The following is a 24,370-nucleotide window of genomic DNA, read 5'->3' as shown; positions in this document are numbered from 1 at the left end:
GGTGGGCAGGCCCTGGCACAGGGTGCCCAGAGCAGCTGGGGCTGCCCCTGGATCCCTGGCAGTGCCCAAGGCCAGGCTGGACATTGGGGCTGGAGCAGCCTGGGACAGTGGGAGGTGTCCCTGCCATGGCAGGGGTGGGATGGGATGGGCTTTGAGGTCCCTTCCCACCTAAAACATTCTGGGATTCTGTGATGGAGAGGAGATTCTGCTGCTTTTGCTGCTGCCAGGGCTTGAGGTTCTTGACAATTAGTCAGCTTTTCCTGCTGTTCCTGGTTTTGAATGCCTCTTGCTTGCTGTCAAAGGCAACTTCCTACCTACTCTCTGTTGCTGTATTGCAGGTTAAGGCTGCTGAATCCCCCTCTACAGGAAACACTTTAAAATCTGTTGCAAATTAAACCTATTTATATTTCTAATAATGAATAAAGGATACATTAATTCTAACGTTGAATGTCTTGTGACCATATTGGTAGGACTGCTTTATTATCTGTTTCTCTAAGCTGTCTTGCCAGGAGTTAGGTGGCTTTATTCCCAGATTTATAATGCATTCTCTTCCTCTTGGAAAGGGCATATGCTGCCTTGGCTCACTCCTTTTAATTTGAGTTTTGCAGGGGTCTGTGTTGTTCCAATTTTAGTTCTATTTCTGAAGCCTTTTGCACATATGTAAAATTTGATAAAAACTACAATATCTCAAGGCTTTTACAATTACTGCAGGTGTAAACTTCAGCCTGCTTTTCGTGCTTCTGGATGTATCTATTAATTCATGTAATCTGCAAAGGAAAAACTTGAGATATTCCTCAGATAAGGTTGCTGATTAACATAAAAAAGAAAAAACAGGCCTGTAAAAAAGCAGCTCCAGTGGTAGATTACTCACCAGCCCCAGCAGCTCTCTGGTGGCTCCTGCAGAGGTGGTTTGTCCCCCTGATTTGGTATTCTGAGACATTCCCCCATCCATCCTGCTTCTCCCATCTAACCAGGCATACTGGAAGTGAGATGAATTGACCTGTAGCCAAGCTTAACCACTCGTCACTCAGCAAAACCCCTTGGGAGGAAACAGCTGGAAGTGTTGACAAAATATTGGGCAGCCCCCCCTGAGGTCGGTGCTGCTGTCACTCAGAGCAGCCTGGGTCAGATCTCACCTGGCTGCACAGCAGAGGGGGGGATCCAGCACCATGTTGATGTGGGTGCTGCATGAAACCACTCTAGGTTTAAAACAGGGCTCTGAGCAGCAGCTGTGATCCATTCCAGGGCCTGCAGGGCTGTTGTGACACCGTGCTGTCCTGCTGCTTTCCCAGCACAGCTCTTCTGCTCCTGTCTGGGCTGGGTGGGAGCTGGGGGCTGTGGTGCAGGGGGAGGCACAGCCTGGCCGGGAGTGCCGGAGTCCTGAGCCCTGGCACCTCACAGCAGGCAGGAGTAGGAGCACGGGATTGCAAACTGCAGAAGGAGTAGGATGCCAGACCTGCTGCGAAATAACCTCTTTACATCTGGGCTTGTGTGAGAGCCAAACACTCCTCTGCCTCTCTCTGTTGTGGGGCAGGAACTGCCCTGGCGTGGAGGGAGTGACTCTGAGCTGGGCTCAGGGGGTCAGAGCATGTTAATAATACCAAGGTTTGGGGCTCCATCCCTATGTGGCCCATTCACTGGAGAGCTGGACTCTGATCCTTGTGGGTCCCCTCAACTCAGAATATTCTGTGATCTGAGCATGCTGCTCCAAGGGGGGCCTGGCACACTGAGCCAGGGCAGGTCAGAGCCCTTCAGCTGGCTCTGAGCTCAGCTAAGGAACATCTTCAGGGTAACAAGAAATAGAAACCTGTGCCATTTTGCAGAAGGTTTCAGGTACGTTTCCTTGGTTAATGCTGGGTCTGGTCTGGCTTGTAGAGCCCCAGCATCATGATGTAATGGAAACTGGGGAAATTCAGTTCCATGAAAAGTCAGGTTTAGCATGTGATGTATTATTGCCAATTGGGGTTTTCTTTTGAGCTTTCAGGGAAAAGATATATGTTGTTACAGGATTACTTTCTTGGCACCCTGGCACTTTCCTACCATTACATATCTGTATAAATAGATACTTTTGCTTCAGTGGTAGAAATGTACTGCAGAGGTAGAGAACCTTTGTGCTGTATATCGTAAAACCTATGCTATTAACTTTTTAGATATAAGAATAAGCCTTAACAGAACACTGGTAGGTAGCTTTGTTACCTGGTAGTGGTATAAAAGTAGTACAAAATGTTTGAGAATCTGTTGTTTTTCAGACCTGACAAACACCTCTCTTCATCCATTCCCTTCCTCCCCCACACCACAGGTGCAAATAATAGTAAAAAAATTACTTTCTGCTGTTGCAATAATGCTATTTTCCCCTCAAGAAATAATATATTGATAGCACTAGACAGTAATTTTGAAGGTTTGATTTCACCATGACTTAAAAGGGGACTTATAAAATCATAGAATATCCTGAGCTGGAAGAACCCACAAGGATTCCAATGCCCTGCACAGACACCCCAGCAACCCCACCCTATGCACCCCTGGCAGCTCTGGCAGCCTCGGGGCCGTGCCCATTCCCTGGGGAGCCTGGGCAGTGCCCGGCACCCTCTGGGGAAGAACCTTTCCCTGCTCTCCAGCCTGAGCCTGCCCTGGCCCAGCTGCAGCCGCTCCCTGGGTGCTGTCCCTGGCCCAGGAGCAGAGCTCGGAGCTGTCCCTGCGCTGCCCTGGGCAGGAGCTGCAGCCCCGGGGAGCTCTGCCCTCAGCTCCTCTGCTGCAGCTGGACCAGCCCAGTGCCCTCAGCCGCTCCTCGGGCGGCCCCTCCAGACCCTTCCCCAGCCCCGGCTCCCTCCTTTGGACGCTCTGGAGCAGCTTTGGATCTCTCTGATGTTGTGGCACCCAAAGTGCCCCAGCACTGGAGGTGAGGCTGCCCCAGCCCAGAGCAGAGCGGGACAATCCCTCCCTGGCCCAGCCTGATGTCCCCAGGACAGGGATGTCCCTCCTGGCTCCAGGGCACTGCTGACCAGGGTTCACCTGGTCATGGACCAGGACCCCCAGGACCCTTTCCAGGGGCTGCTCTCCAGCCCCTCATGCTTGAGTCCATACACACAGCCAGCATTGCCCCATCCCAGGTGCAGACTCCAGCCCTTTCCCTTGTTAAACTTCCTATGGTTGGTGATTGCCCAGCCCTTTAATTTGAGGTCTCTCTGCAGAGCCTCCCTGCCCTCAAGGGAGTCCCAGTTGTTGGCAAACTGCCTTAGTCTTCCTTTGAGCCCTGGGTCCACCTCATTAATGAAGGTGTTGAAGAGCACAGGCCGAGGATGGAGCCCTGTGGAACCCCAGCAGTGACTGGTGCCAGCCTGATGTCACCCAGTCACTGTCACCCTTTGTGCCTGACCCATGAGCCAGTTGCTCACTCATCACATAACACAGTTGCCCAGCTGTGGGCTGGACAGTTTGTCCAGAAGGATCCTGTGAGAGATGGTATCAAAAGCTTTGCTGAGAAAAGATCACATCAACTGGCTTCCCTTGATCATTCAGGTGGATTACCCTGTTGTAGAAGGAAATCAGGTTCAACAAGCAGGACTTTCCCCTCCTGAAACCATGCTGGTTGTGACTGATGCCTGTGTTGACCTCCAGGTGTTTTTCAACACTCCCAGAATAATCTTCTCCATAACTTCACCCAGCACTGAAGTGAGACTGACAGGCCTATGGTTTCCGGGGTCCTCCTCCTTGCCCTTCTTGAAAATCAGGACAATGTTCCCCAGCTTCCAGTCAGCTGGGACCTCTCCAGATTCCCAACACCACTCAAAAATCATTGAGAGAGGCTTTGTGATGATATCAGCAGCTCTTTGAGCATTCTTGGATGAATCCCATCAGGCCCCATAGGTTTGTAGGGATCCAGCTGGAGCAGCAGATCTGTTCAATTTCAGGGTCAACTGGGAGCTGATCATTGTCACAGTCATGGTCCTCTGGCTCAGGGCGCTGGGGCCTCGTTGGTCCTTGATCCATGTTGAAGACAGGGGCAAAGCATGCATTCAACACCTCTGCCTTTCCCTGTCCCTGTCTGTGATGATCACCTGATCGTCCTCATCCTGGAGCACACTGATGTTATTTCCACACTGCCTTTTGCCATTAATATGTTTGAGAATTCTTATTATCCCCCACAGTTCTGGCAGCTCCAACTCCAGTTGAGCTTTGTCCACACGGATTTTCTGCCTGCAGTGGGCAGCAGCATCTCTGTGTTCTTCCCATGTCACCTGACCCTGCTTCCGCTGGGCACACACCTTCCTGTTTAGCCTTATTTCCAAGGGAAGATTCCATGGGAGCTCAGGCTGCTGCTTGGGAGTCTCTGAGCTCAGGATCCCCCCTGACCAGCCCTACCCAACCCTCACCCTGGGCTTGCCTCAGTCCCTGCTGCCACCCCTGTGGCTGCCTCAGGCACTGACGGTGACGTGCCCAGTTCCCGTGGCCTGTGAGGATGCTGGAGTTAAGTTGCTGTTATTGCTGCAGCAGGAGCACAAGGTGGGAGGGTGGATAGGTGGATATACAGGTCAGTAACTGGGTCCCTGTATGGACTGGGGGTGAAATTTGTCCCTTCATATGGTTGAGATCCAGGGAATCACAGACTGGGTTGGGTTGGAAGAAACCTCAAAGCTCTTCTCATCCACCCCCTGCCAGGGACAGGGACACCTTCTGCCATCCCAGGGTTCTCCAAAGCTCCATCCAACCTGGCCTTGGACGCTTCCAGGGCTGGGGCAGCTACATTTTGTTGTTCTTAAGATGTGAATTCTTACAAACCAGTCCCAGTGTTTTCAGCTGCTCCCAGCTTTGCCCTTGAGTGGGAATTCTAGACTGAGTTACAGGGATTAGGAGTTGTTTTTAGCCCGGAGCAGTCCTGAAGCTTTTGGTCAGTTGCCATTAAAGTTAAAAGTGCTATGAAATTTGGAGGAAGACTAGCACATTCTCCTGGATTTTCTTTTTCATGAGGGAACAGGCTGCAAGACTGAAGTTGCAAATTATAGCTCTCCTATGAGGAAATAAGATTTTTGGAGGTTTTTTTATATTGGTGAAGTGACTGGAAGTACTTTACTAACTTGAAATATTTGGTTTGAAGGCAATGGAATGGTTTTGATAACAGAGGTAGAACAGCCTGTCTTGATTATAACTGCATTACATAAAAAGAAGACGTGACCAAACAACTTGTCAGAGTAGAAATGAGGCTGTGTACTTGCCTTGATAGAAATTGTTTTAATAATCACAAAAAAGTCCTATTTTCTGCTCAGAATGGGTGTGGGTTTGATTTTTTTTCCTGGCTCGGTTCACTAAAACCTGTTCATGTTCTTTATCATATTTTTCACCTTGTGCCTGTGAGCAATCTGCATTAAGTATGTGGACTTGTCATTTAGTCCTAGTCCTGTCAGTAGTTAAAAACACCTTGCATAAGCAAATGTAGCAAACAGGATGGAGTAATTATAAAAAAAATACCCTTTTATAGCTCCTTCCACAAGTGAACTTCTCACTAGTGGGTTTTTTTTTTTGAGATTTACTTTTGATTTTTAAATATTTTTTGACTGATTTCAGTTAGTTCACTGGGATTACTGATTGCATATATTTCATATTGTGGCACAGGAAATCCACCTGAAATGTCTCTATTTTTTAAAAAATATATATTTAATTAATTGCATATGTGTGCACAATGAATGTTTTAGAGGGATGGGGTGGTTGGGTTGCTCTGTTATTTGCATAAGCTCATATTTTTGGAGTGGTTTCCTGGTGTTTTCCTGGCTCCTGTGGGTGTCTGATGGCCAGACAGGATGGGCTGGGTTTTGTTGGTGACTGTCCCAGCACAGGCTGAGGTTGGGGCAGTGGCAGTGAGCCGTGTTCTACAGTGGAGCTATGTTTGCATGAACAATTGAAATTGCTTTCTAAAGCTGATGATCACTTATTAATTTGCCTGATGAAGACTACTGGTTTTGAATAAATGGACCGTAAAAGTAGATGTCAGAAAGTTCCCCTCTTGATGATGCAGCTTTATTGGGGCATATTCAAATGATGGAGTGCCCACTAACAAGAAAGAAAGCAGTGTGCAGCCTGGTGGCATCAGCTCATTTGAATGTGGCATAAAGCTTTTTCATGTGTCTCTGGATATTCTCCCTGGCACCCTTTGTCAAGTTAATTGTTGTCTGTAGACAGCTGTAGGTATGAAGGGACAATATCCCTGGGATTTATCTGCTGGGTGCGCTGGAGTCTGCCTCCACGGTGTCCATGTTCCATTTGTCCCTGTGTTCCAGGGTGTGCTGTCAGACAGGGAGGGGCTGGGGAGGCCTGAGGAAGGTGTGGAGCACTCACATCCCACAGCTCTGGCTCCAGCTCCGTGCAATGATCCCACTGCTGTGCCAGTGCTGTTTGCTCAGGAACCTCCTGCTGCTGTCCTGGTCCCAGCTGGGAAGGGACAGTTCTGCAGCATGGGAGCAGAGGCTTTGAATTCATTCCAGAAACACCTCCTGGATGTGGAGCAAAGCGGTGGTTTTATCCAAGTTTCAGATTTGTCGACAAATATTTACACTGCTGACAAACCCAAAACTTGGAGTGGAAGAGGCACTGCAGCTTGTTCAGCAGTTCCCAGCACTGAGGGTATTTTGAGTGGTCTGTAAATAACTGAAATTCCTTAGTCCTGCTGCCATTGTGTTGTTACAAAGGGGGCTCTGTGGGTGTTTGGTGAGTTTAACTATGGGTGGTATTTCAGCTGGTCTAGAGACTTGCTCTGCACTCACTGGCAGGGAGTAATATCTGGCAAGAGCTCACTGCACATGAGATGTTGAGGCTGCTGCTTTGTAGTTTCAGTAAAGGGTGAACAGACATCTCCTAGAAGTTCCTTGTCACCATAGACTCTGGGAACTTGTCAGAAGTATCTGGTTTTTGTTCTGTTCAGGAGTGTAGGTCCTGTTAGAGATGCAGTACCTGCCAGAGCTTACTGAGGGTTTTTTGTTTTTTTTTTCCCTGTTCAACCCAATCAGATGTCTAACCTTAGCCTTTTTGGAAGTTTCTGGATGCTAATTGCAGGCAAAAGGCATCTGTCATGTAGTCACAGCTCCCTTACTTCCAAGTTCCACAGTTGCTGTGGTGCTAATGGACGTCCCAGAGCTAAGCCAGTCATCCATAGAGAAGAACATAAACTAGAGATGGCTTTCTCTGCCTGCTGCCCTGTGGCTGTGGAATCCTTGAAGGCCTGGACCCTGAAGATAGGCACTTGATACCCAGAGAGCTTCCAGCTGTCATTAGGCATTCCACAGCTTGGCTGCTGCCTGTGCTCGGGTCACCCTGCTGCCCCCCTGGGTGCTGAGCTCGGTGTTTGTCCTACCTGGAAGCAATTCCATCTATTTCCATCTTCAGGACTATCTGGAAAGCTTGAGGAGGAGTTCTTTAACCTTTAAATTATTCAGCCAGAATTTCAAGCAGATGTTGCTGTTTGTTTGGGGATGCTTCAGGGCTAGACGGGATCAATAAGCAGTTCCACATCTTTACTGGAGCGTGTTGTCTTCTCCCGAGGACAACAGAGGTGGTGCTTTAATATCTCCTGCTCTTTCAATCAGAGGTGTGTGCTTAGACCTGGGGGCCTGCAGCATGGCCCTGCTGTGTGGTTTTCCCAACTTGGTGGTTTGTTCCTGCCTCTCATCCTTTGATAGGTGTGTGCTGAGGATGTTCAGTGCACAACTTCCCTCTGGAGCTGCTTGGGCAGATAAAATTTGCCTTCCTGAAAGCAGAGGTTGTTAACAAAGCTGCTGAGAGTGGCTGCAGTGCAGGGGCATATGTTTTTCCCCCAGTTAAGTGCTGTGTGGTGACTTCAGAAATGGAAACTCCTTTGTAGTCTTGTGTCCCTGTCCCCTTTCCCACGTTCTCCCTCCTAGCAGACTGTGTCATTATTAGCTTTACTAAGAGCTCTATTAATTTTACTGGTTTTTTTCCTCTAAAAGAATTAAAACTTAAAGCGGTGTGAGGATGGAAACAATCCATTTGAGGGCAGAAATTGATAGTCCCAGCTAACAGCACATGGCTTTTGAGGCAGAGGTTCTGGATATGTGATGGATTATTAGGAGTTAGTGGGAAAGAGAGCAAATGCATCCTAATAGGAATAGTTGCTGTAGGGTTGAGCTGGATTCCACCTTAACGCGCTTCTCAATGTTTTTAGCTCTCTGCAAACATATAAGTAAAACTACTTCTTGCAGTAAGATTTTCTGAGTATTTTGTACACTTCATAAAGGATATTTCAAGTATTTTAGTGGCTATATAGTTAAGAGGTATCTTAGAAGGACCTTTCTGCTTGAAATGCATTTCCTGTATCTAGTGCTGTCTTTAATCTCATGTAGTTTCACGAAACCCATTCTACCTACTAGATATGCAGTAAAGCTGTTCTATTTGGTAAAAGATTGTATGTTTAAACAGCAGAAGTCCTCACTGCTCCTGTATTTTAAGATTAAAAATTCAGCTGCAACACTACCTTCAGATTCAGAGCCATTAGAAGGGATTTTTCAGATTTATTCTCCTGATTACAATACAGAAAATTAATTGCTTTTGACTGTAAAGAATTATGACTCATTCATTATTTAAGAAACTTTTTGATGGATGAACCTTTTCCACTTACTCCAAGACTTCCCATGAAATATGGCTGGTTTTTTAACTGGTATAAAGCATGATGTACCTCTGTCAAACAGTGGCTGCACTGCCCACCCTTTGGGGTAAGGAATGGTGGAAGGGAAAACCAGCACCTCCTGTGTGTCCAGTTTGCTTGAGTATTCAGTGTGCAAGGAGCAGAGTTTGCTGGGAGATAATGGGGAAGTTACTTCCATGGCATTTAAAAGAAATACTTTGGTTTTATAAAAGAAAGATTTGTTCCTTCATTTAAACATGCAGGTAGCAGAGAATACCCTTTATTTTGCCTGTTTACACTGGAAGTGTTACATACTGTGGAGAAGAGCTTGGGTTTAACTAAAGGGATGTTCCCCTCTGGTCATGGTTCAGCTTCTTGCTCCTGGCTTTTATGCTGTTTGTTCAGAAGGTCTCAACTTTGTGTGTGTTTAACTCTTGTCCTTTTAGCAGACTTAGAAGAAAAAGTCAAATTACAGACCTTGTGGATTAACACCTGCTGAAGAGCTGAAAGCAGGGTTTGGTTACCTGTCAGCTCAGAAAGGTTTGCTCAGTACCCTTGGCAGCCAAACCTCTGGAGCTGTGCATCACAGAAGTAAACCCAGAAATTTGTTAATGAGACACTTGTCACTTTCCTGTTTCATAGAATCACAGAATGGTTTGGGTGGGAAGGGGCCTTTAAAAGCCACCCCAGTCCAGCCCCCTGCAATGAGTGGGAACAGCTTTACCTAGATCAGATTGCCCAAAGTGCTGTCCAACCTGGCCTTGAATGTGTCCAGGGAAGGGGCATCCACCACCTCTCTGGGTAACCTATCCCAGGGCCTCACCACCCTCACTGTAAAAACATTGCATCCAAAATAAGGCCCAGACCATGTGAATCCTATGTCAAATATGACAAATAGAGCTTTAACTCATTTTAATAAAATCTCCTAAAATCTTCATGGTAATGAATTTTTTGATTAGGTAACAATGATTTTGTAGAGCTTTTCCTTAAGAACAGATTACAGAAAATACTGACATCAGGGTTTTGTGGTGGGTGAACACTCACACTGAATCCTGTCCCTTAGCCTGGACATTCACTGGAGGACAGTCAGGGTTTCCCAGTGCTGCAGTTTTCAGTTCATTTGTGCAATCCTCTCCAGTCAAATTCTTGAATCTCAATTTTTTAGCAGTTGTCTTAACAGAGCCTGCATTTAAGAGTAAGTTGCTAGTGATGTTGACATTTCCTTGTTACTAATTGGATTTAAAGGTTTTGCATAATGTATTCAGAATACTGGTTTTTCTCTAAGGTACGTTACCTTTGGTTGTGAGAACAACTGGGTTTGTAGTTGAGAGATGCTTTTGCTTGTAAAATTAGTCTCTGAGAGTTTAAAAAAATAGATATATCGTGTGCTGCTCTGAAGTATTACAAGGATTTGAGAGGCAGTTTGCCAACTGACATTTAAAACCCTTGAGAACTTGTTCCAGCCAAACCTTTTGATAAAAAAGTAAATGCAGCTAATGCTTAGTTACTAAAATGATTTTAGCTGGCGGTTCGGTGCGTGTAATCATCTTGGAACATCCTGAAACTTGCTCTTTTGTTCAGTTCTCTATCAAGGCTTTTGGGCTGTGTCCATGAACTTGTCACTTCTCAAACCCAGGAATCCTTCCCGTGGTATTGAGGCTTGGTGGCTCTGAACGCTGTGTCCGCTCTGGTAGCCCATGGAAAGAACACTGCTTGTACCGGAATGTGGTCGTGGCCCTTCCTGGAGGGCTGTGACTCAGAGCTGATGGGATGTCTCACTGTGTGACACCTCTAAACCTAACAGGCTCTTTGTCCTTGCTGAACTGTTGGCAGGGCGGTCCCGTTGGAAATGCCAGCTCCTGGCTGGCGCAGTGACCCACAGGTGGCCATGGTGGTGTCCCTGCAGACCCAGGGACCACCCAGGGGCAGAGCCAGGGCTCGGCAGCTCGGCCGGGCTGTGCCTGCCCTGATCCCGATCCAGCTACTCCAGAGGCAAGAGTTTGGCTTTGGTTTGGTTTTCACTCCCAGCCTGCTCATTCAGACAGGTTTTGCTCATCAAGAGACACCTGGTTTGGGAGGAGCCCGTGCAGCCCTGCTCCCTGTGGTGCAACAGAAGGTGCTGCATTTGGTGTGACTCTGGCAAATGGCCCAAACCTGACTTGCCTGCTTGGGACAGTGAGTGCAGACTGGTTTTAACATACCATGAAAGAGTGAGCTTTTGACACCTCTGCTTGAAAAGGGAGGAAGAAAGAGGCAAATTCAGTTTTACAGTATACACAATTTTAATAACAAAATGCTTCTGTACACTGCACTTGTTTTACTCCATTACTCACACCCCCTCCCACCAGAAGTTGGCTCTTGAAACATAATTTAAACACAACGCATCGAGGACTCTCTGTAATCTTGGGTTGCTAAGCTGGTAGAATAGTTCACTTACTAGTGTTTTCATTAGTAAAAAGAAAAACGGGGTGGGTTTTGTTTGGCTTTTTACAAAGGAGTGGTTGGGGGATGGCAGGTGTAGCTTCTCAGTGCTTACACAGTGGTGTACAACCTGCTTGCACAGTGGTGTACATTGGTGTTTCACCCCATCTGGGGCCTGATTATACCCCTCAAAGCTTTTGGTACCTTTCCCTAGATGCCTCTCAAAATAATTTTACACAAGATGTGAAATGCTGAATTTCCAGCTGATTCTGAAATTATCTCTAAGCATCCTGCTAACGTGGTGCCTTAAAAAGCAAAGCCCAGCACCAATTTTAGCATCTGGGACATTTGCAGTGGAGGAAGGTGTGGGGAGGGAGGAGCTGCTGCCTTTGGTTTCTGTTGTTTCCTTGCTTGTTCCTTTTTCAGGGGGAGGAGAAATACTGTATCCCCTTCTGAACTTGTTTAATTTTTTATGGAAAACTTCATAAGAAAGATGAAATTCAGCTCCTGGGTAAGTTTCATAGGTCTGAACAGATGGATTTTGATAGCTACACAGATCACAAAATTAAATCAACTTTATTTCCATTAAAGTAGTACAGAAATTATCTTAGACACATTAAAAATAAGTGTGTAGTGCAGATTTCTGGTTTAAAGCCACAGGATGTTTCTGGTTTTACAAGGTAGCAATAGGCCCCTGTCTTCTAAGGGGGTAATGGGACAGAAGCTCAGAGGCTCAGATTTGCATGTGGCTGATCACTGAAAAATCGCATCATTTCTGCTTGGGGGAGAAGCAAACAAAACCAAACACTGCTGGAGCAGCATTTGTTCTGTTTCCATCTGATAGGGAACGGGAGCTCAGTGCAGAGAACACTTCAGCTGGAGACTGAACACTCACCCATTTTACCCTTCATCGGGTAATTTTTACTTGTGTGCATTTAAACACTGATCTAATGCAGAGCGACTAACTGGGAGCATTAATTCAGCCTGTTCAGGAGGATGACTCAAAACCTGAACTTGTGCTGCTGGGTTTCCATTTCACTGGCGTGAGGGAGGGGAGCAGGAGAAGCTGCCTGGAGATCAGCAAGGCTGGAGGAGATCTTTGGATGGGACAAGCACCTCAAGAGCAGTACAAGAAATTCTGTTTCTAAAAGACCCAAAGACCTCTGAGGCTGTGCCTCGGGGTGTTGAAGCACCTGTAAGCAATGTAGGATCTGTACAAACCGAGGCTGTGCAGCAGAGATGGTATTTGGGGAGGGCAAGTTAACAAGCTCCTGTCATCACCCAGTGCTTCTACTGAAATACGATTAATTTAAACCAAATCATCGTGGTTCTTGTTCCATCAACAAAATAAATCAGAGACTGCAGAGTAGCACAATTATTCCAATCCCCTCCTTGCCTGGAAGAGTCACAAGCAATTGCAAATGGAAGACAGTAACTTTAAAATAAAAAATATTAACAGCCTCTGGCTGTGTCCTTGTGTAGAACGATGGCTCTGCCTGGTGCTTGCTGTCCCTCCGCAGGGAATTCAAGTTGACTTCACTGCTAGTGTTTGACATTCTGTGAGTTTTATGATACCTGTTACCCTAAATGTAATGTTTGCAGAATTGCTTTGCTTATTCCCGGAACCTGGCAACAAATGGGCTTGGAAATAGCAGACGTAAACCACGGCATTTGGGAGATGGGCTGTGGATGAGTGTGGAGTACAGAGCGGGAATGGGAACGGTGCTGGGCTGTGCCTGCTGGCCTCCTGCTTTGCTGTCTGCAAGCCAAGCACTGCAGGACCAGTGGAAACTGGGAGTGCTGGTGGGAGGGAGAAGTTGGGTGCCTGGGTGGGTTTGCTTGGAGAGGCGCTGGAACAGTGCTTTAATGCTTGGAAAATTGCCGTGAGTGGCAGGGATGGAGACGAGGGTTAAATCCAGCACTGCTGGAGCATCTGTCTTTGCTCTTCTTGGGTGTAATTACAAGCTCATAAAGATGGAGTGGGACGGAGCTGGGGTGCTGGCAGAGCACCTCCTCTGGAGGAGCCTCAGCTCTTCATCAAGCAGCCACTTCTTGTTCCTGTTGGAAGACTGACGTGGTGCCCCTTGAGCTGCCTTAGAGCAAGGGTTTCTGCAGGGCCTGCAGGGAGGGGGTGGGATTGCTTCCTGCAACTGCAGCTGAGGCCCTCAGAGTTCAGTGGTGACATCTGATGGGGGATGGCAGCATAGCCAGATTATTTGGCTGCCAGGATAATTAACGAGCTCAGTGATAACTTTGTCTGTGCTGGTGCCCTGCAGCTGTAGGTAGAAGTCATCCCTAAGTGCCTCCTCCCCAGGCTCCCAGAGCTGACCTGTGCCAGCTCTGAGCAGCGTGGGGTGAGGGAGGTGCACAGGCAGGGAGAGCGATGCTCACTCACTGCCCACTCAATGCCCACTCAGTGCCCACTCACTGCTCCCTCACCTGCCCCTAGAGCAGCATCCTGGGCCTCAGAAGAGCTGTGAGCACTTAGTTATGGGAAGGAGCAAAGCAAGTCTTCCTACAGTCAGCTAAATACCCCTGGGCACCAATATGGGTTTGTATTTCTCAGCTTAGCTCTGGCCTTCTGCTTCACATGAGATATAATCATACAGAACATCTGCTCTTTGTCCACCTACCCCACAGGATTTTTTTTAGTCAGTTAAAAGCAGTAATTAATTTCCCAGAACAGGTGTAAATGGACTCATCCTAGAATTAACAGTAACAAGAGTTCAAAGGTATCTCCATGGAAATCCATTAGGCTTCACTGGATCTCTTCCATTAAAGTACAGAGTCAAGGGAAATAAACAAAATATTGGTTTTATAATAAGGGCACTGTATGTAAAAGTAAAATGATGCAAATTAATATCTTCAAAACCAGCCATTGAAAAACCTTTATGTAAAATTTTAACAGAAGTTACTTATCTTGCTATAATTGCCTTGGACGAATTCATCTCACAAGAAAACATCAAACTGTTGTATAATTGCACCCTAAATACCTCACTAAGTGGTAATATAGAGAGAAAAGCAGAGTGAAATAGCAAACAGATTTTTATGCAGTGTTTCTTCTGTTTAAAAAGTTTGTAGGATAGTTTAGTACATCACAATTAGCATACTGTAATTATGGATTTGGTCAAGGTATGGCAACACTGTGAGGAATTTCGTTTCTTCATCAGGGTGTGCTGGTAATTGTTTAACACTGCAGCATTGGACACAACACATTTTTTAGTTATACATACATGTATATATATATAAAATAATTCTCCATCCCTCTGCATCGTTTAGCTTTGGTTAGAATGTTTACAATATTTGAGCAGTTGACTTAAAAATAATGTAATCCTTTGCAGACCCCCCACCCCCCCACCCTTGTGGCATCTGAGTACCACCATCACTGCATAGATCTGCAAATATTTACATATAATTTCATAATAGAGTATAAATAGCAATATGGTACTTCTGGCTAAAGAAACCAAATTACCCCTTAGAATGAGGTGTGTGTGTATATATATATTTATATATGGGGTTTTTTTAAGTCATACTAGTTTAGATTCTGTCCCATATCAAGTAAGAAACAAAACATTTTTCAGTGAACTATTCTATAAACTAATCATATTATCCTAACTTATCAGAAGAGGTCTTTTTTTATCTTGAATTTTGGAAGAGGAGGACAAGTGAGAGCTTATATTACAGGGGCTAATTCTGTCTCCAGAGAAACTAGTGGAGTTAGTGCATGAAAATAGCTTCCCAGCGAGAGGAAGCCTCAGCTGGGGGGGCAGCAGGGGGACAAAGAGAGGCTTCTTCCTTCCTTCCTTTCTTCCTTCCCTTTTCTCCTTAACCTCGCTGTTGATATTTGCTTTTAATCAAGAGAACCTTGCATTAAGGGTATTTACACATGAAAAGGTGTTGAAATGCTGTTTGTTCATTGTCATTAAGTAATTAGCCTGAATTCATGAAAAGCATCATCAAGTGAAACCAGGGAGCTGAGCACTGAATGTACTTAATATTTCCAATCGATCCCGGCGTGCTGAGCCTCCCGAAAGAAGCTACACTGCCAGTCTGGGGACACACGGAGGGCTGTCCTGCTCCTGGGGCTGTGTGTGCCCATCCTGCTCCTGGGGGTGTGTGCCCATCCTGCTCCTGGGGGTGTGTGCCCATCCTGCTCCTGGGGGTGTGTGTGTGTGTGCCCATCCTGCTCCTGGGGCTGCGTGCCCATCCTGCTCCTGGGGCTGTGTGCCCATCCTGCTCCTGGGGGTGTGTGTGTGTGTGCCCATCCTGCTCCTGGGGCTGTGTGCCCATCCTGCTCCTGGGGGTGTGTGCCCGTCCTGCTCCTGGGGCTGTGTGCCCATCCTGCTCCTGGGGGTGTGTGCCCATCCTGCTCCTGGGGCTGTGTGCCCATCCTGCTCCTGGGGCTGTGTGCCCATCCTGCTCCTGGGGCTGTGTGTCCATCCTGCTCCTCTGTGTGTGTGTGTGCCCATCCTACCCAGGGCTGTGCACCCATCCTGCTCCTGGGGGTGTCTATGCCCATCCTGCTCCTGGGGTGTGTCTGCCCATCCTTCCCGGGGTTGTGTGCCCATGTGTGTGTGCCCATCCTGCTCCTGGGTGTGTGTGTGTGTGCACCCATCCTGCCTGAGGCTGTGTGTGTGTGTGTGTCCATCCTGCCCAGGGCTGTGTGCCCATGTGTGTGTGCCCATCCTGCCCAGGGCTGTGTGTGTGTGTGTGCCCATCCTGCCCAGGGCTGTGTGCCCATGTCTGTGTGTCCATCCTGCCCAGGGCTGTGTGTGTGTGTGTGTCCATCCTGCCCAGGGCTGTGTGCCCATGTGTGTGTGCCCATCCTGCCCAGGGCTGTGTGTGTGTGTGTATCCATCCTGCCCGGGGCTGTGTGCCCATGTCTGTGTGTCCATCCTGCCTGGGGCTCTGTGTGTGTGTGCCCATCCTGCTCCTGGGGCTGTGTGCCCATCCTGCTCCTGGGGGTGTGTGTGTGTGTGTGCACCCATCCTGCCCAGGGCTGTGTGCCCATGTGTGTGTGCCCATCCTGCTCCTGGGGCTGTGTGTGTGTGTGTGCACCCATCCTGCCCAGGGCTGTGTGCCCATGTGTGTGTGCCCATCCTGCCCAGGGCTGTGTGTGTGTGTGTGTCCATCCTGCCCGGGGCTGTGTGCCCATGTGTGCCTGTCCATCCTGCCTGGGGCTGTGTGTGTGTGCCCATCCTGCTCCTGGGGCTGTGTGTGTGTGTGCCCATCCTGCTCCTGGGGCTGTGTGCCCATCCTGCTCCTCTGTGTGTGTGTGTGTGCCCATCCTGCCCAGGGCTGTGTGTGCCTGTGTGAACTGTTCCTTTCTGTGCCTGCTGTGCCTTTCAGCAAGCCAAGCTATGAACACGCACAGAGAAAAACTGTATTTCAGATAAATTCACCCCAATGCACTGAAATTCCCACCTGGACCTTTGTTGCTCTTTATGTTTTTTTCCTTCTGTTTTCCCTCCTTTCCCTTACTGGAGTGAAATGCTCAGAGGAGGAAAATCTTCCTCCCCAGCTGCCCTTAAAGTGCCTGGAGCCAGCTGCAGTGTTTGGGATCCTCCAGCTGCAGTGGAACAAACGGAGCGCACGTCCCCCACAGATCCCTGTACAGATATCCAGTATCCTTCCCCTCGGACTGTTTGCAGTAGAAAAAGTAGAATATGGAGACTCGGGTATAAATGTTTACACACAGTCATATAATTACATAACATGAAACATTTTACATAGTTTGAGGTGAGCATATCTTTAGACTTTTAAACATTAGGAGTGCAAGTTTAATGTAATCATTGCTTCTTTAACACTGAAAATATTATGGATTTATTTTTTAAAAAACTTAAAAATACTGCACCACTCCATAAACAATGTTTCCATTAAGTAGCTTGGAAAATTAGGCTTTATGTCAACATTTGTAAAAATTAGAATCTGATGTAGGTCCCTACAATTTTAAAATAGGTTACTTATCTGATTTACTTTGTGATGGGCTGTAGGTATTATACTTCACATTCTTTATAGGGCAGCTGCTGGCACTTGCACTGTCCGTAGCCATTGATGATGATGAAGGGTCCTTCGTGGGTGGGTTCGTACTCGTTATAGGGTCCTTGGTCTGACATATTGGCCATATGCAGCCGCGTTTGGGATCGGAGCTGCCTGTGGTTTTGAATCATTGAGCACTGCCTAATTCTTCTTAGTGTGGGAGGGCAGCACTTCCTGGAGATGAACACTATAAAAATGATAAAAAAGAAAGAAAACAATAAAGCCATTGTTCCTGTAATTACCCTCTGAGTGAAGATGGCATTGTTTGGCTCAGGGAACTGTTCTTCGGTGGTAACGACCATGCCCGCCGTAGTTGGAATCTCTTTGTCTCCCACATGGAAATGAGAAGAGCTTATTCTTTTCGTGTACTCGGTAGTTGGAGCTGTGTACGACGTCGTAGCCACGGGGGTAACCACAGTCGATAAATTCCAGCAAAGCTGAAAACCATACACTGCATCCAGAATATCCTCTCCCTGGGTGTGGTCGGGGCTGTGGCAGAGGATGGAGTGCTCCCACCGACCTTGGAAGCCACTCAACCATGTGGCCAAGGCGCAGATCTTTGGGCTGCATTCCCACAGATTGCCGGAGAGGCCCACGGTGGTGAGGGATGTCAGCGAGCTCAGGATCTTGGAATCCAGAGTGGTGAGCTTGTTGTTATCCATGAGGAGGGTTTTAAGGTTAGGCATAGTTTCAAAGACAGTGAGGTCGATGGCTTTGATTTCGTTTCCAGTCAAATCAAGCTTTGTTAAGGTGCCCCAGGTCCACTCCATCCCACATGTCAAGTTGCTAATTTTGTTCCACTGCAAGAAGAGCGTGTGCAGGCTGCTCAGCCGGAGGAAGTGAGCAAAATTAATCTTTGTCAGCTGGTTGTGCTCTAGGTGAAGCTCCCTCAGCTTGATTAATCCCGCAAATCCATTGCGAGCCAAACTTCGCAAGCGGTTTGTGCTCAAATCCAGGAATTCCAGGCTACGACAGTCCCAGAACAGGCGGACCGGGATGGTCCGCAGGGAGTTGGATCGCAAGTGCAAGGTCTGTAGCTTGCGAAGGCCGTAGAAGAGCTCGGGGTGCAGAGAGGATAACTGATTAAAAGAGAGGTCCAAATTCTGCAGGTTAAGCAGCTGGCTAAAAGTTGTGTTTGGCAAATGAAAGATTTTGTTGGAACTTAAGACTAATTCCTTAAGTTTATACAGTCCTTGAAAAGAATCTTCTCTGACTGTTGCAATTTGATTATGATCTAAGTGAAGCCAAGTAAGTTGACTGAAGCTTGCAAATTGATCCCTTTCAAGTTCAGAAATATAATTGTGCCTCAGTGACAAACCTAGCGAGCCCTTTTCAGTGGTGTTTGGCACTGAGTGAAACCCCTGAGAGTCACAGTAAAAGAGCAGCTTCTCACAGCGACATTTTGGTGGACAAGCCATGCCCAAGGCAGGCAGCATTTTTAAAACCATACTCATTGCATATAGTGCTGCCAGCATACGAGCCCCTAATGGCCACTTGAAATGTAAGCCTGCAGAATATAATTTAGGAAAACAACAAGATAGGATAGCCTTATCAGTACACTTGGAACATCACGGTGGAAGATTTCACTGCAGATAACATTGCCATGCATTTCCAACAAGCTAATTCTAAATGCAAGAAACAACTTACTACGACAAACCGAGTACTTGGACATTACACTTAGGAGGAGGCTTTATCTCGATTACGGAGGGTTACAGTGGCACTATCGGAAAACATTTTTTTCATAAGGTTCATTGCAGAGCAATCAGCTTTAGCATCTTAACTGCTCCTTTAAAGCAGAGCCGTCATTCATTATACAAGGAACAGAGAAACGCAGGAACTTACCCATTCTTTTGAGTACATTGGAGGGTGCATTCAGTCGTAGTTTGAGACTCAACGCCGTGAGTCTGTGAAAGGCTCTAATATGAGACAGCCTTGAATAATTGACCAGGTTTAGAGTCCTTTGATATTAGTGCAAAATCCACGATGCTCTCTTGGAATATTCCTTTTGAAATTGCTGCCTTGATCTCCTCTGACAGGTCTGAAATTTTTAAGCCTTAATACAAGTTTTCGTCCTCCGTGGCTGCTCAGCTGGTTAATTGAAGCTCACGTTTTCCTTTTCCGCAGCTGTGGCTTCCTTTAGTCCTAACTTGTTGATGGCAGATGGGTGGCTTATTGCTGAGAGAAGCTCCTGTAGTAGCATGAGTGCATTTACTGAAAAGCTTTTCAGGGAAGCGGTACAAGAATGGATTTGCTTATGCGCTGCGACCACACAGGGCTCTATATAGGCTGACGTCACCTGGTGACGTTCCTTTTGTTTGGGTTTTCCAGAAGCTTTGCTGTTTTAAAGCATTGTTCTGCATACTGTGATTGTGTTAAAGACCACTGATAGAGGGGGAAAAATCCAGCGGCAGGAGTCCTTCGTCCCCGCGACAGAAGGAGCAGGAGAGACTTGCAGCACCCTGCTCCCCCCACATCTGCGCCGGCTCTGCGCAGCTGGGGTTAAAAGCAGCGCAGAGCCACGGGTGGAAGTGCCTGAGTGCTGCCTGCTCCCACTTCTCTACTAAATCTCCCTGCATGAAAGGAACTTTTAGATGCAAAATGCGCAGAGTTTGAATAGAGGATGCTGGTCAGCACTGGCTTTCATGGAGGTGAGAGGGACTGAGCAGCTCAGAGCTCCGTGTGACAACTATGTGCGACTGTGGTCCCTGCAGAAGTGCAGAGAGCAGTGGTGTAGCTGGAGCTGGTGTGTCAGGAAGTACAGCCTGGGAGCAGGGCACAGGAGCAAGTGCTTCGAGCCAGGGGAAATTTCTGGAAAAAGCAAAGCTTGTGTTAAGGCACAGGAAAAATTTAATTGGAATCCAGCTTGACAGTGTGTGGTTATGAAACTAGAAAATCTATTTTCTCCTCCCAAACGGTGGCTTTTGTACTTGCTTTTTCCTGGGCACTGGAGTGCAGGGAGGAAACGGTGAGGTTGGCATTTCCAGTCGGGGCTCGGAGCAGTGCGAGGGCTTCCTTGTGGTCACTCGCTATGTCCTGCTGCTGTGTGTTCTCTCAGAAAGGGGGACACCGCCTCCATGAGCCCCTGGCTGCAGAGTGGCTCTGTAACAGCTATCCTGTGGGTTTAGGGCTGCAGAGCTGTGTCCCTGCAGAGCTGTGTGTGCTGGTCCAGCCCCGCCGGGCTCTGGTCGGAGTGTGCTCGCACAGCCAGGAGGAGGACACTGGGCTCTCAGGCTGTTTGCTTGCTTTAAAGGTTCATTGCCCCATTATTCAGAGCAACCTCTCCTCTGGGACAGTCGGTATTGAAAGGTAAATGACCAGGCTTGATTGACATTTTTATATGTTTTTGGGATGCATGTGCAGATAAAGCCTTCGGAGCCACTGCTCTGGTTGTGGCTCGATGTGGGTGCAGCAGGGGGATGCTGGCTTCCTGCTCCAGGCAACTTGGATAAGCTGATAAGCTTTTCTTTTATTTTCACCTTGAGATATAAAGCAATAATGCAGTAGGAGGCACTTGACAATGTTTTCTGTGTAGCAGCGAGGTATCACCTCCGACCTCCAAGATCTGGAATGAGCCGAGAATAACAAATTTCCCGTGCTGATGGAGCAAGATGAATTGTGTCAAAAGAAGGTTTTAAAATAAAATGGCCTTTTACCTTTGTTATTAAGTGTTGGTTCCTTGCTTTGGTTCCTTGGAGGTCCTTGCTAAAACTAAGACCTCCTGTTTCCTGCCTGCTTCTCCCTTGGCTGTCTGCTGGTGGTGGGAAGGGGACACTGCCTCTGGTGCTCCCTTTCTGGGATGGGCAGACTCAACGGGAGCACTGGGTGGAAAATAAAGGGATGGAGAAGGTGAACTCTTTAACAACACACAAGAAGAAAACCTCAAAACCCCCTCAAACCTCAAAAAGAGCTAAAGCAAAACAAATAAACCCTACCCTAAACCCATTAGGAGAGTAACTGTCTTTAATGATTAAGCAAATTAGGAAATGTTAGATAAATTTCTTAAATTGCTCTGCCATAGTAAATATTTTCACATTTGCTCCAGGGTGAAAGAAATACATGCAAAGAAATTACATAAACCTATTTAAAGAATTTCTTCTTGTTTAACGTTCAGTGTACAAAGAGCTGAGGCTCAGCTGCCAGCTGCCCAGCGGAACCGCAGCACCTGCGGACGGTTCTGGGAGCAGCTCTGCGCAACACCCTGATCTGAAGTGTTGCTTTGAATTCTAAGAACGTTTCAATATGTTACCGTAACATTTAACAACAACATTCCAAAGGCTATAATTTGAGGTCAACTGTTAGCCCTCCCCGCTGCTGCCTCTTCCACTCTTACCAGGAGACTGAAATTAGGGATCGTTGGAAACATTTTGCTTTTTTGCATCAGTATCTGCTGGTAGGTTCCTCCTACGTCAAGATTGTGTAATTTGGCACAGAGTTAAGAGTTAATGTTCAAACACGGTGAGTTGCTCCTTTTCTGAAGCTCTCCATTCTTTGGCCCTTAACCAAACAAGGGCTATTTAGCACCTTGCCAGCGAGTTTCCTGTTTAGGAAACTGTTAACGCGAACTTTATGGGTGCTTTTCTTAGCAAAACATGTTTTTATGTGCACTTGCTGTGAAATAGCAGTTATTACCACAAGTGTGCATCTGAGTCTCCTGAGTGTGGAACACTGCAGTGACATTCACATTGGTCCTTGGGAGCTGCCTGGGGTATCAAGGTGTAACAGGCTGGGAATAAACCCCCAGAAAACTCATGCAAATGCATTTCTTCTGAGCCTGAAAAGTCATTGCCTGGCAAGGAAAACCATGTTGATGCCATCTGGGCACTTCTGCCACAGCGGGAGCTTTATGGCAGCCTGAACCCTCACGTTCAACGTGGACAGGGAAATCGGCAGGAATAAGCTTGCTAGGACCAGATAACCCTTTTGGGGGCTTCTCACCTACCCCACTCCTGGGGCAGCAGCACAACTGGTTTTCCTGCTAAACCCATGCGCTGGGAAAGTAGAATTGCACCCTGAGGCGAGCGTTGTCATTTAGTTAGGCTGACATCTTGTGGAAGCCTTCCTAGTGTATTAAGAACAACATAAAAGCTAATTTTACTGGATGTAGATGTGGGGGCTGCGTGACTTTGCTGTGCTGGGGGCCTGGAGGGCGCAAGTCCTGGAGCTGCAGGTGAGACTGCAGCACCCGGGACACGCAGCCATGTGTGTGGCACTGCACAGGCAGCCAGCTCACCCCTCTGCCTGCAGGAAGGGCTGTGGGAATTGCACCTCGGGGGCCATGGGAGGGTTTGCTGCTTTTTGGCCAGAAGGTTGTTGTGCTGTGTCACGGGACTGTGAGGCAGGAGGTGAGCAGGGACGTGTGGCTGCAGTGTCACCGTGCGTGCTCTGTCACTTGGATTCGCTGCCGTGAGCTGGGGTAGGACTGAGCCCTGGGAAGGGGCACATGCGGCAAAGGCATGTCCGAGGTGATCCAGCAGCAGCAGCAGATGTGCCCAGTGCTTCAGAGAGCCGGAGAGTCCTTTGGGGCAGGGCAGTGGGAGGGATGGGACACGGCACTGTAGGTCGGGTGTCGTTGTCTTCCTGGGAGCAGAGGGCACGTGTGGTGGCATCATGCCCACCACAGGAGGCTGTCACCTCCCTGTCTGGCAGCTCTCTGCACCTGGCACTGGTTGCACATGGTAATTCCTCCTTGTAGCGGGGTGAGTGCAGCAGCCACCCTTCCCCTCTCTGGTGCAGCCTGGCTGTGGGGAGGGATGTCAGGCTGGCAGTGCTGTGGCATGGCCAGCTGGGCAGGGGGGACAGTGCAGGCAGCTTTATTGTCACTCAGGTTCTTGCTGAACCCTGGACCATGCCGTGCAGCCCGTTTCCTTTGCTGAGCTGTGGGCTGGCTGTGGGAGACTCCTTCCTGCAGCAAACCAGGGCACAGTCCTGCTTCCTCCACCAGCAGACCTTGGATGTGAAAACACTGCTGGAATTTGTGTGGGCCACGCTCTGCTGCTCTCACTGCCTGGCCTTGAATCAGCACTGTTCTGTCTGGAATTTGGTGGCAGCCCTGCTGTCACAGTGATGGAGGGCCGTGCATGGTTATCCTCTGTAGACACGGAATTAGGCTGGGGGGCAAGGCAGAACCAAGCATGGGACAAAATGCCCCTGGGAGCTGATGTCCTGTGTGCCCTGGAGGCAGAGCTCAGAGGTGGCACGTGTCACACCACTGCCTGCCCATAGGAAGGTGTGCCAGGCACTCATTTGCCACTTATTCAGCCCCATCATTAACCAGGATGCTGCCTGTGGTACTGACATCCCAGAAGACAATTCACAGACAACCTGAAGCAGAAACCTCTCTGCCAACCATCCTTTTTGGGTAATTGTATGGTGAGTGGCAGGTGGGGCAGTGGTGGCTCTGGGCAGTGGCACATCTGGCTCACATCTGGGTGCTGATCTGGGGAGGGGGCATGCTGGGCTCTGCAGGGATGGTGTGAGGTGGTGCTGAGCAGGAGGCACCATCTCCCTCTGTGGGCTCAGCTTAACCCAAACTGTTGATGAACCTTTAACAACAGATGTTTGTGATGTTTAGCTACAAAAACGTATCTTTGAGTGGCTGGTTACAGCACATGCTCTGCGGATCCTGGTGGAATGCACCACCACCACGGTGGTCCTGTATCTCCAAAACTCAGTTGGGATTGGATTTTAACCTCCATAGCTGCAGGAAAAGCTTGGATCCATCTTTTGGTTGTCTGAATTCAGGTGGCACACCTACAGCAGGAGTGCTTTGTGACAGAAATGGTGATTCTGCTCCCCTCCCTGTACACAAATCCCCTTTCTTTGCTTTGAGCATTAAAACAAGCCCCACTGGGGATGGTGGTGTGAGCTGGCACAGCAGGGATGCAACAGGGAATGTTTGTGTTGCTCTGCAAGCAGGGCAGCAGTGGTGGGGGAAGAGCAGAGATTAAGGGGGTGGGGAAACGAGCAATTTTTAACATCAATTCTATCCTCTTTGATAAAGATCTGATTTAATTTAAAGTAAATTTGCACCATGGCTAAATTTATTATCCATGATGCTGGACAGAGTTGGGATATTGTACTGCAGGATGATTGACACGGTCATCATGACCCTATTAAATCTACTGAATCTATTAGCTGCTCGCTGGCTGCGGGGCTTGTGATTCCCTCAGCAGAGTTTTGTGCTGAATATCTAAAAATCCTATTAGAAATCTGAATATTTGGGCTTCACTCTTGTGAGTCCTCCTAATCCCGTGGATAGCAGGAGCTGATGGCTGGGCTGCCTTA

The 24,370-nt window shown here is 47.9% G+C and overlaps 2 protein-coding genes across 5 annotated transcripts in view; one reads left to right on the top strand and one right to left on the bottom strand.

The window, feature by feature from the left end:
• CTNNA1 (catenin alpha 1) overlaps positions 1-24,370 on the top strand; it is a 120,771-nt gene that overhangs the window by 44,243 nt on the left and 52,158 nt on the right. Inside the window, exon 1 of one of the 2 annotated variants that reach the window (XM_032125330.1) lies at positions 23,367-23,455. The exons of the other annotated variant lie outside the window; for it this stretch is intronic. Within the exon in view, the coding sequence (XP_031981221.1) occupies positions 23,453-23,455 (3 nt within the window). The 5' untranslated portion in view covers positions 23,367-23,452. Of the gene's footprint in view, positions 1-23,366; positions 23,456-24,370 lie in introns of those variants that run through there. 2 annotated transcript variants of the gene reach the window in all.
• LRRTM2 (leucine rich repeat transmembrane neuronal 2) lies at positions 16,727-19,561 on the bottom strand. Of its 3 annotated transcripts, none has more exons than XM_032125331.1 (2): positions 18,929-19,561; positions 16,727-18,593 (listed from the first exon to the last, which is right to left on the bottom strand). In XM_032125331.1, the coding sequence occupies exons 1-2, from the start codon at positions 18,930-18,932 to the stop codon at positions 17,044-17,046; spliced, it is 1,554 nt and encodes a 517-aa protein (XP_031981222.1). In that variant the 5' UTR covers positions 18,933-19,561; the 3' UTR covers positions 16,727-17,043. The 3 variants fall into 3 exon arrangements, with proteins under 3 accessions (XP_031981222.1, XP_031981224.1, XP_031981223.1); XM_032125333.1 differs by having other exon boundaries at positions 16,727-18,144; positions 18,929-19,556; XM_032125332.1 differs by having other exon boundaries at positions 16,727-18,165; positions 18,929-19,555.

The sequence above is a fragment of the Corvus moneduloides genome, chromosome 15, assembly GCF_009650955.1.
Source record: "Corvus moneduloides isolate bCorMon1 chromosome 15, bCorMon1.pri, whole genome shotgun sequence".
NCBI classification, from domain to species: domain Eukaryota; kingdom Metazoa; phylum Chordata; class Aves; order Passeriformes; family Corvidae; genus Corvus; species Corvus moneduloides.
The sequence above is the reverse complement of the archived record's forward strand: the minus strand, read 5'-3'. Positions and strand labels throughout refer to the sequence as shown.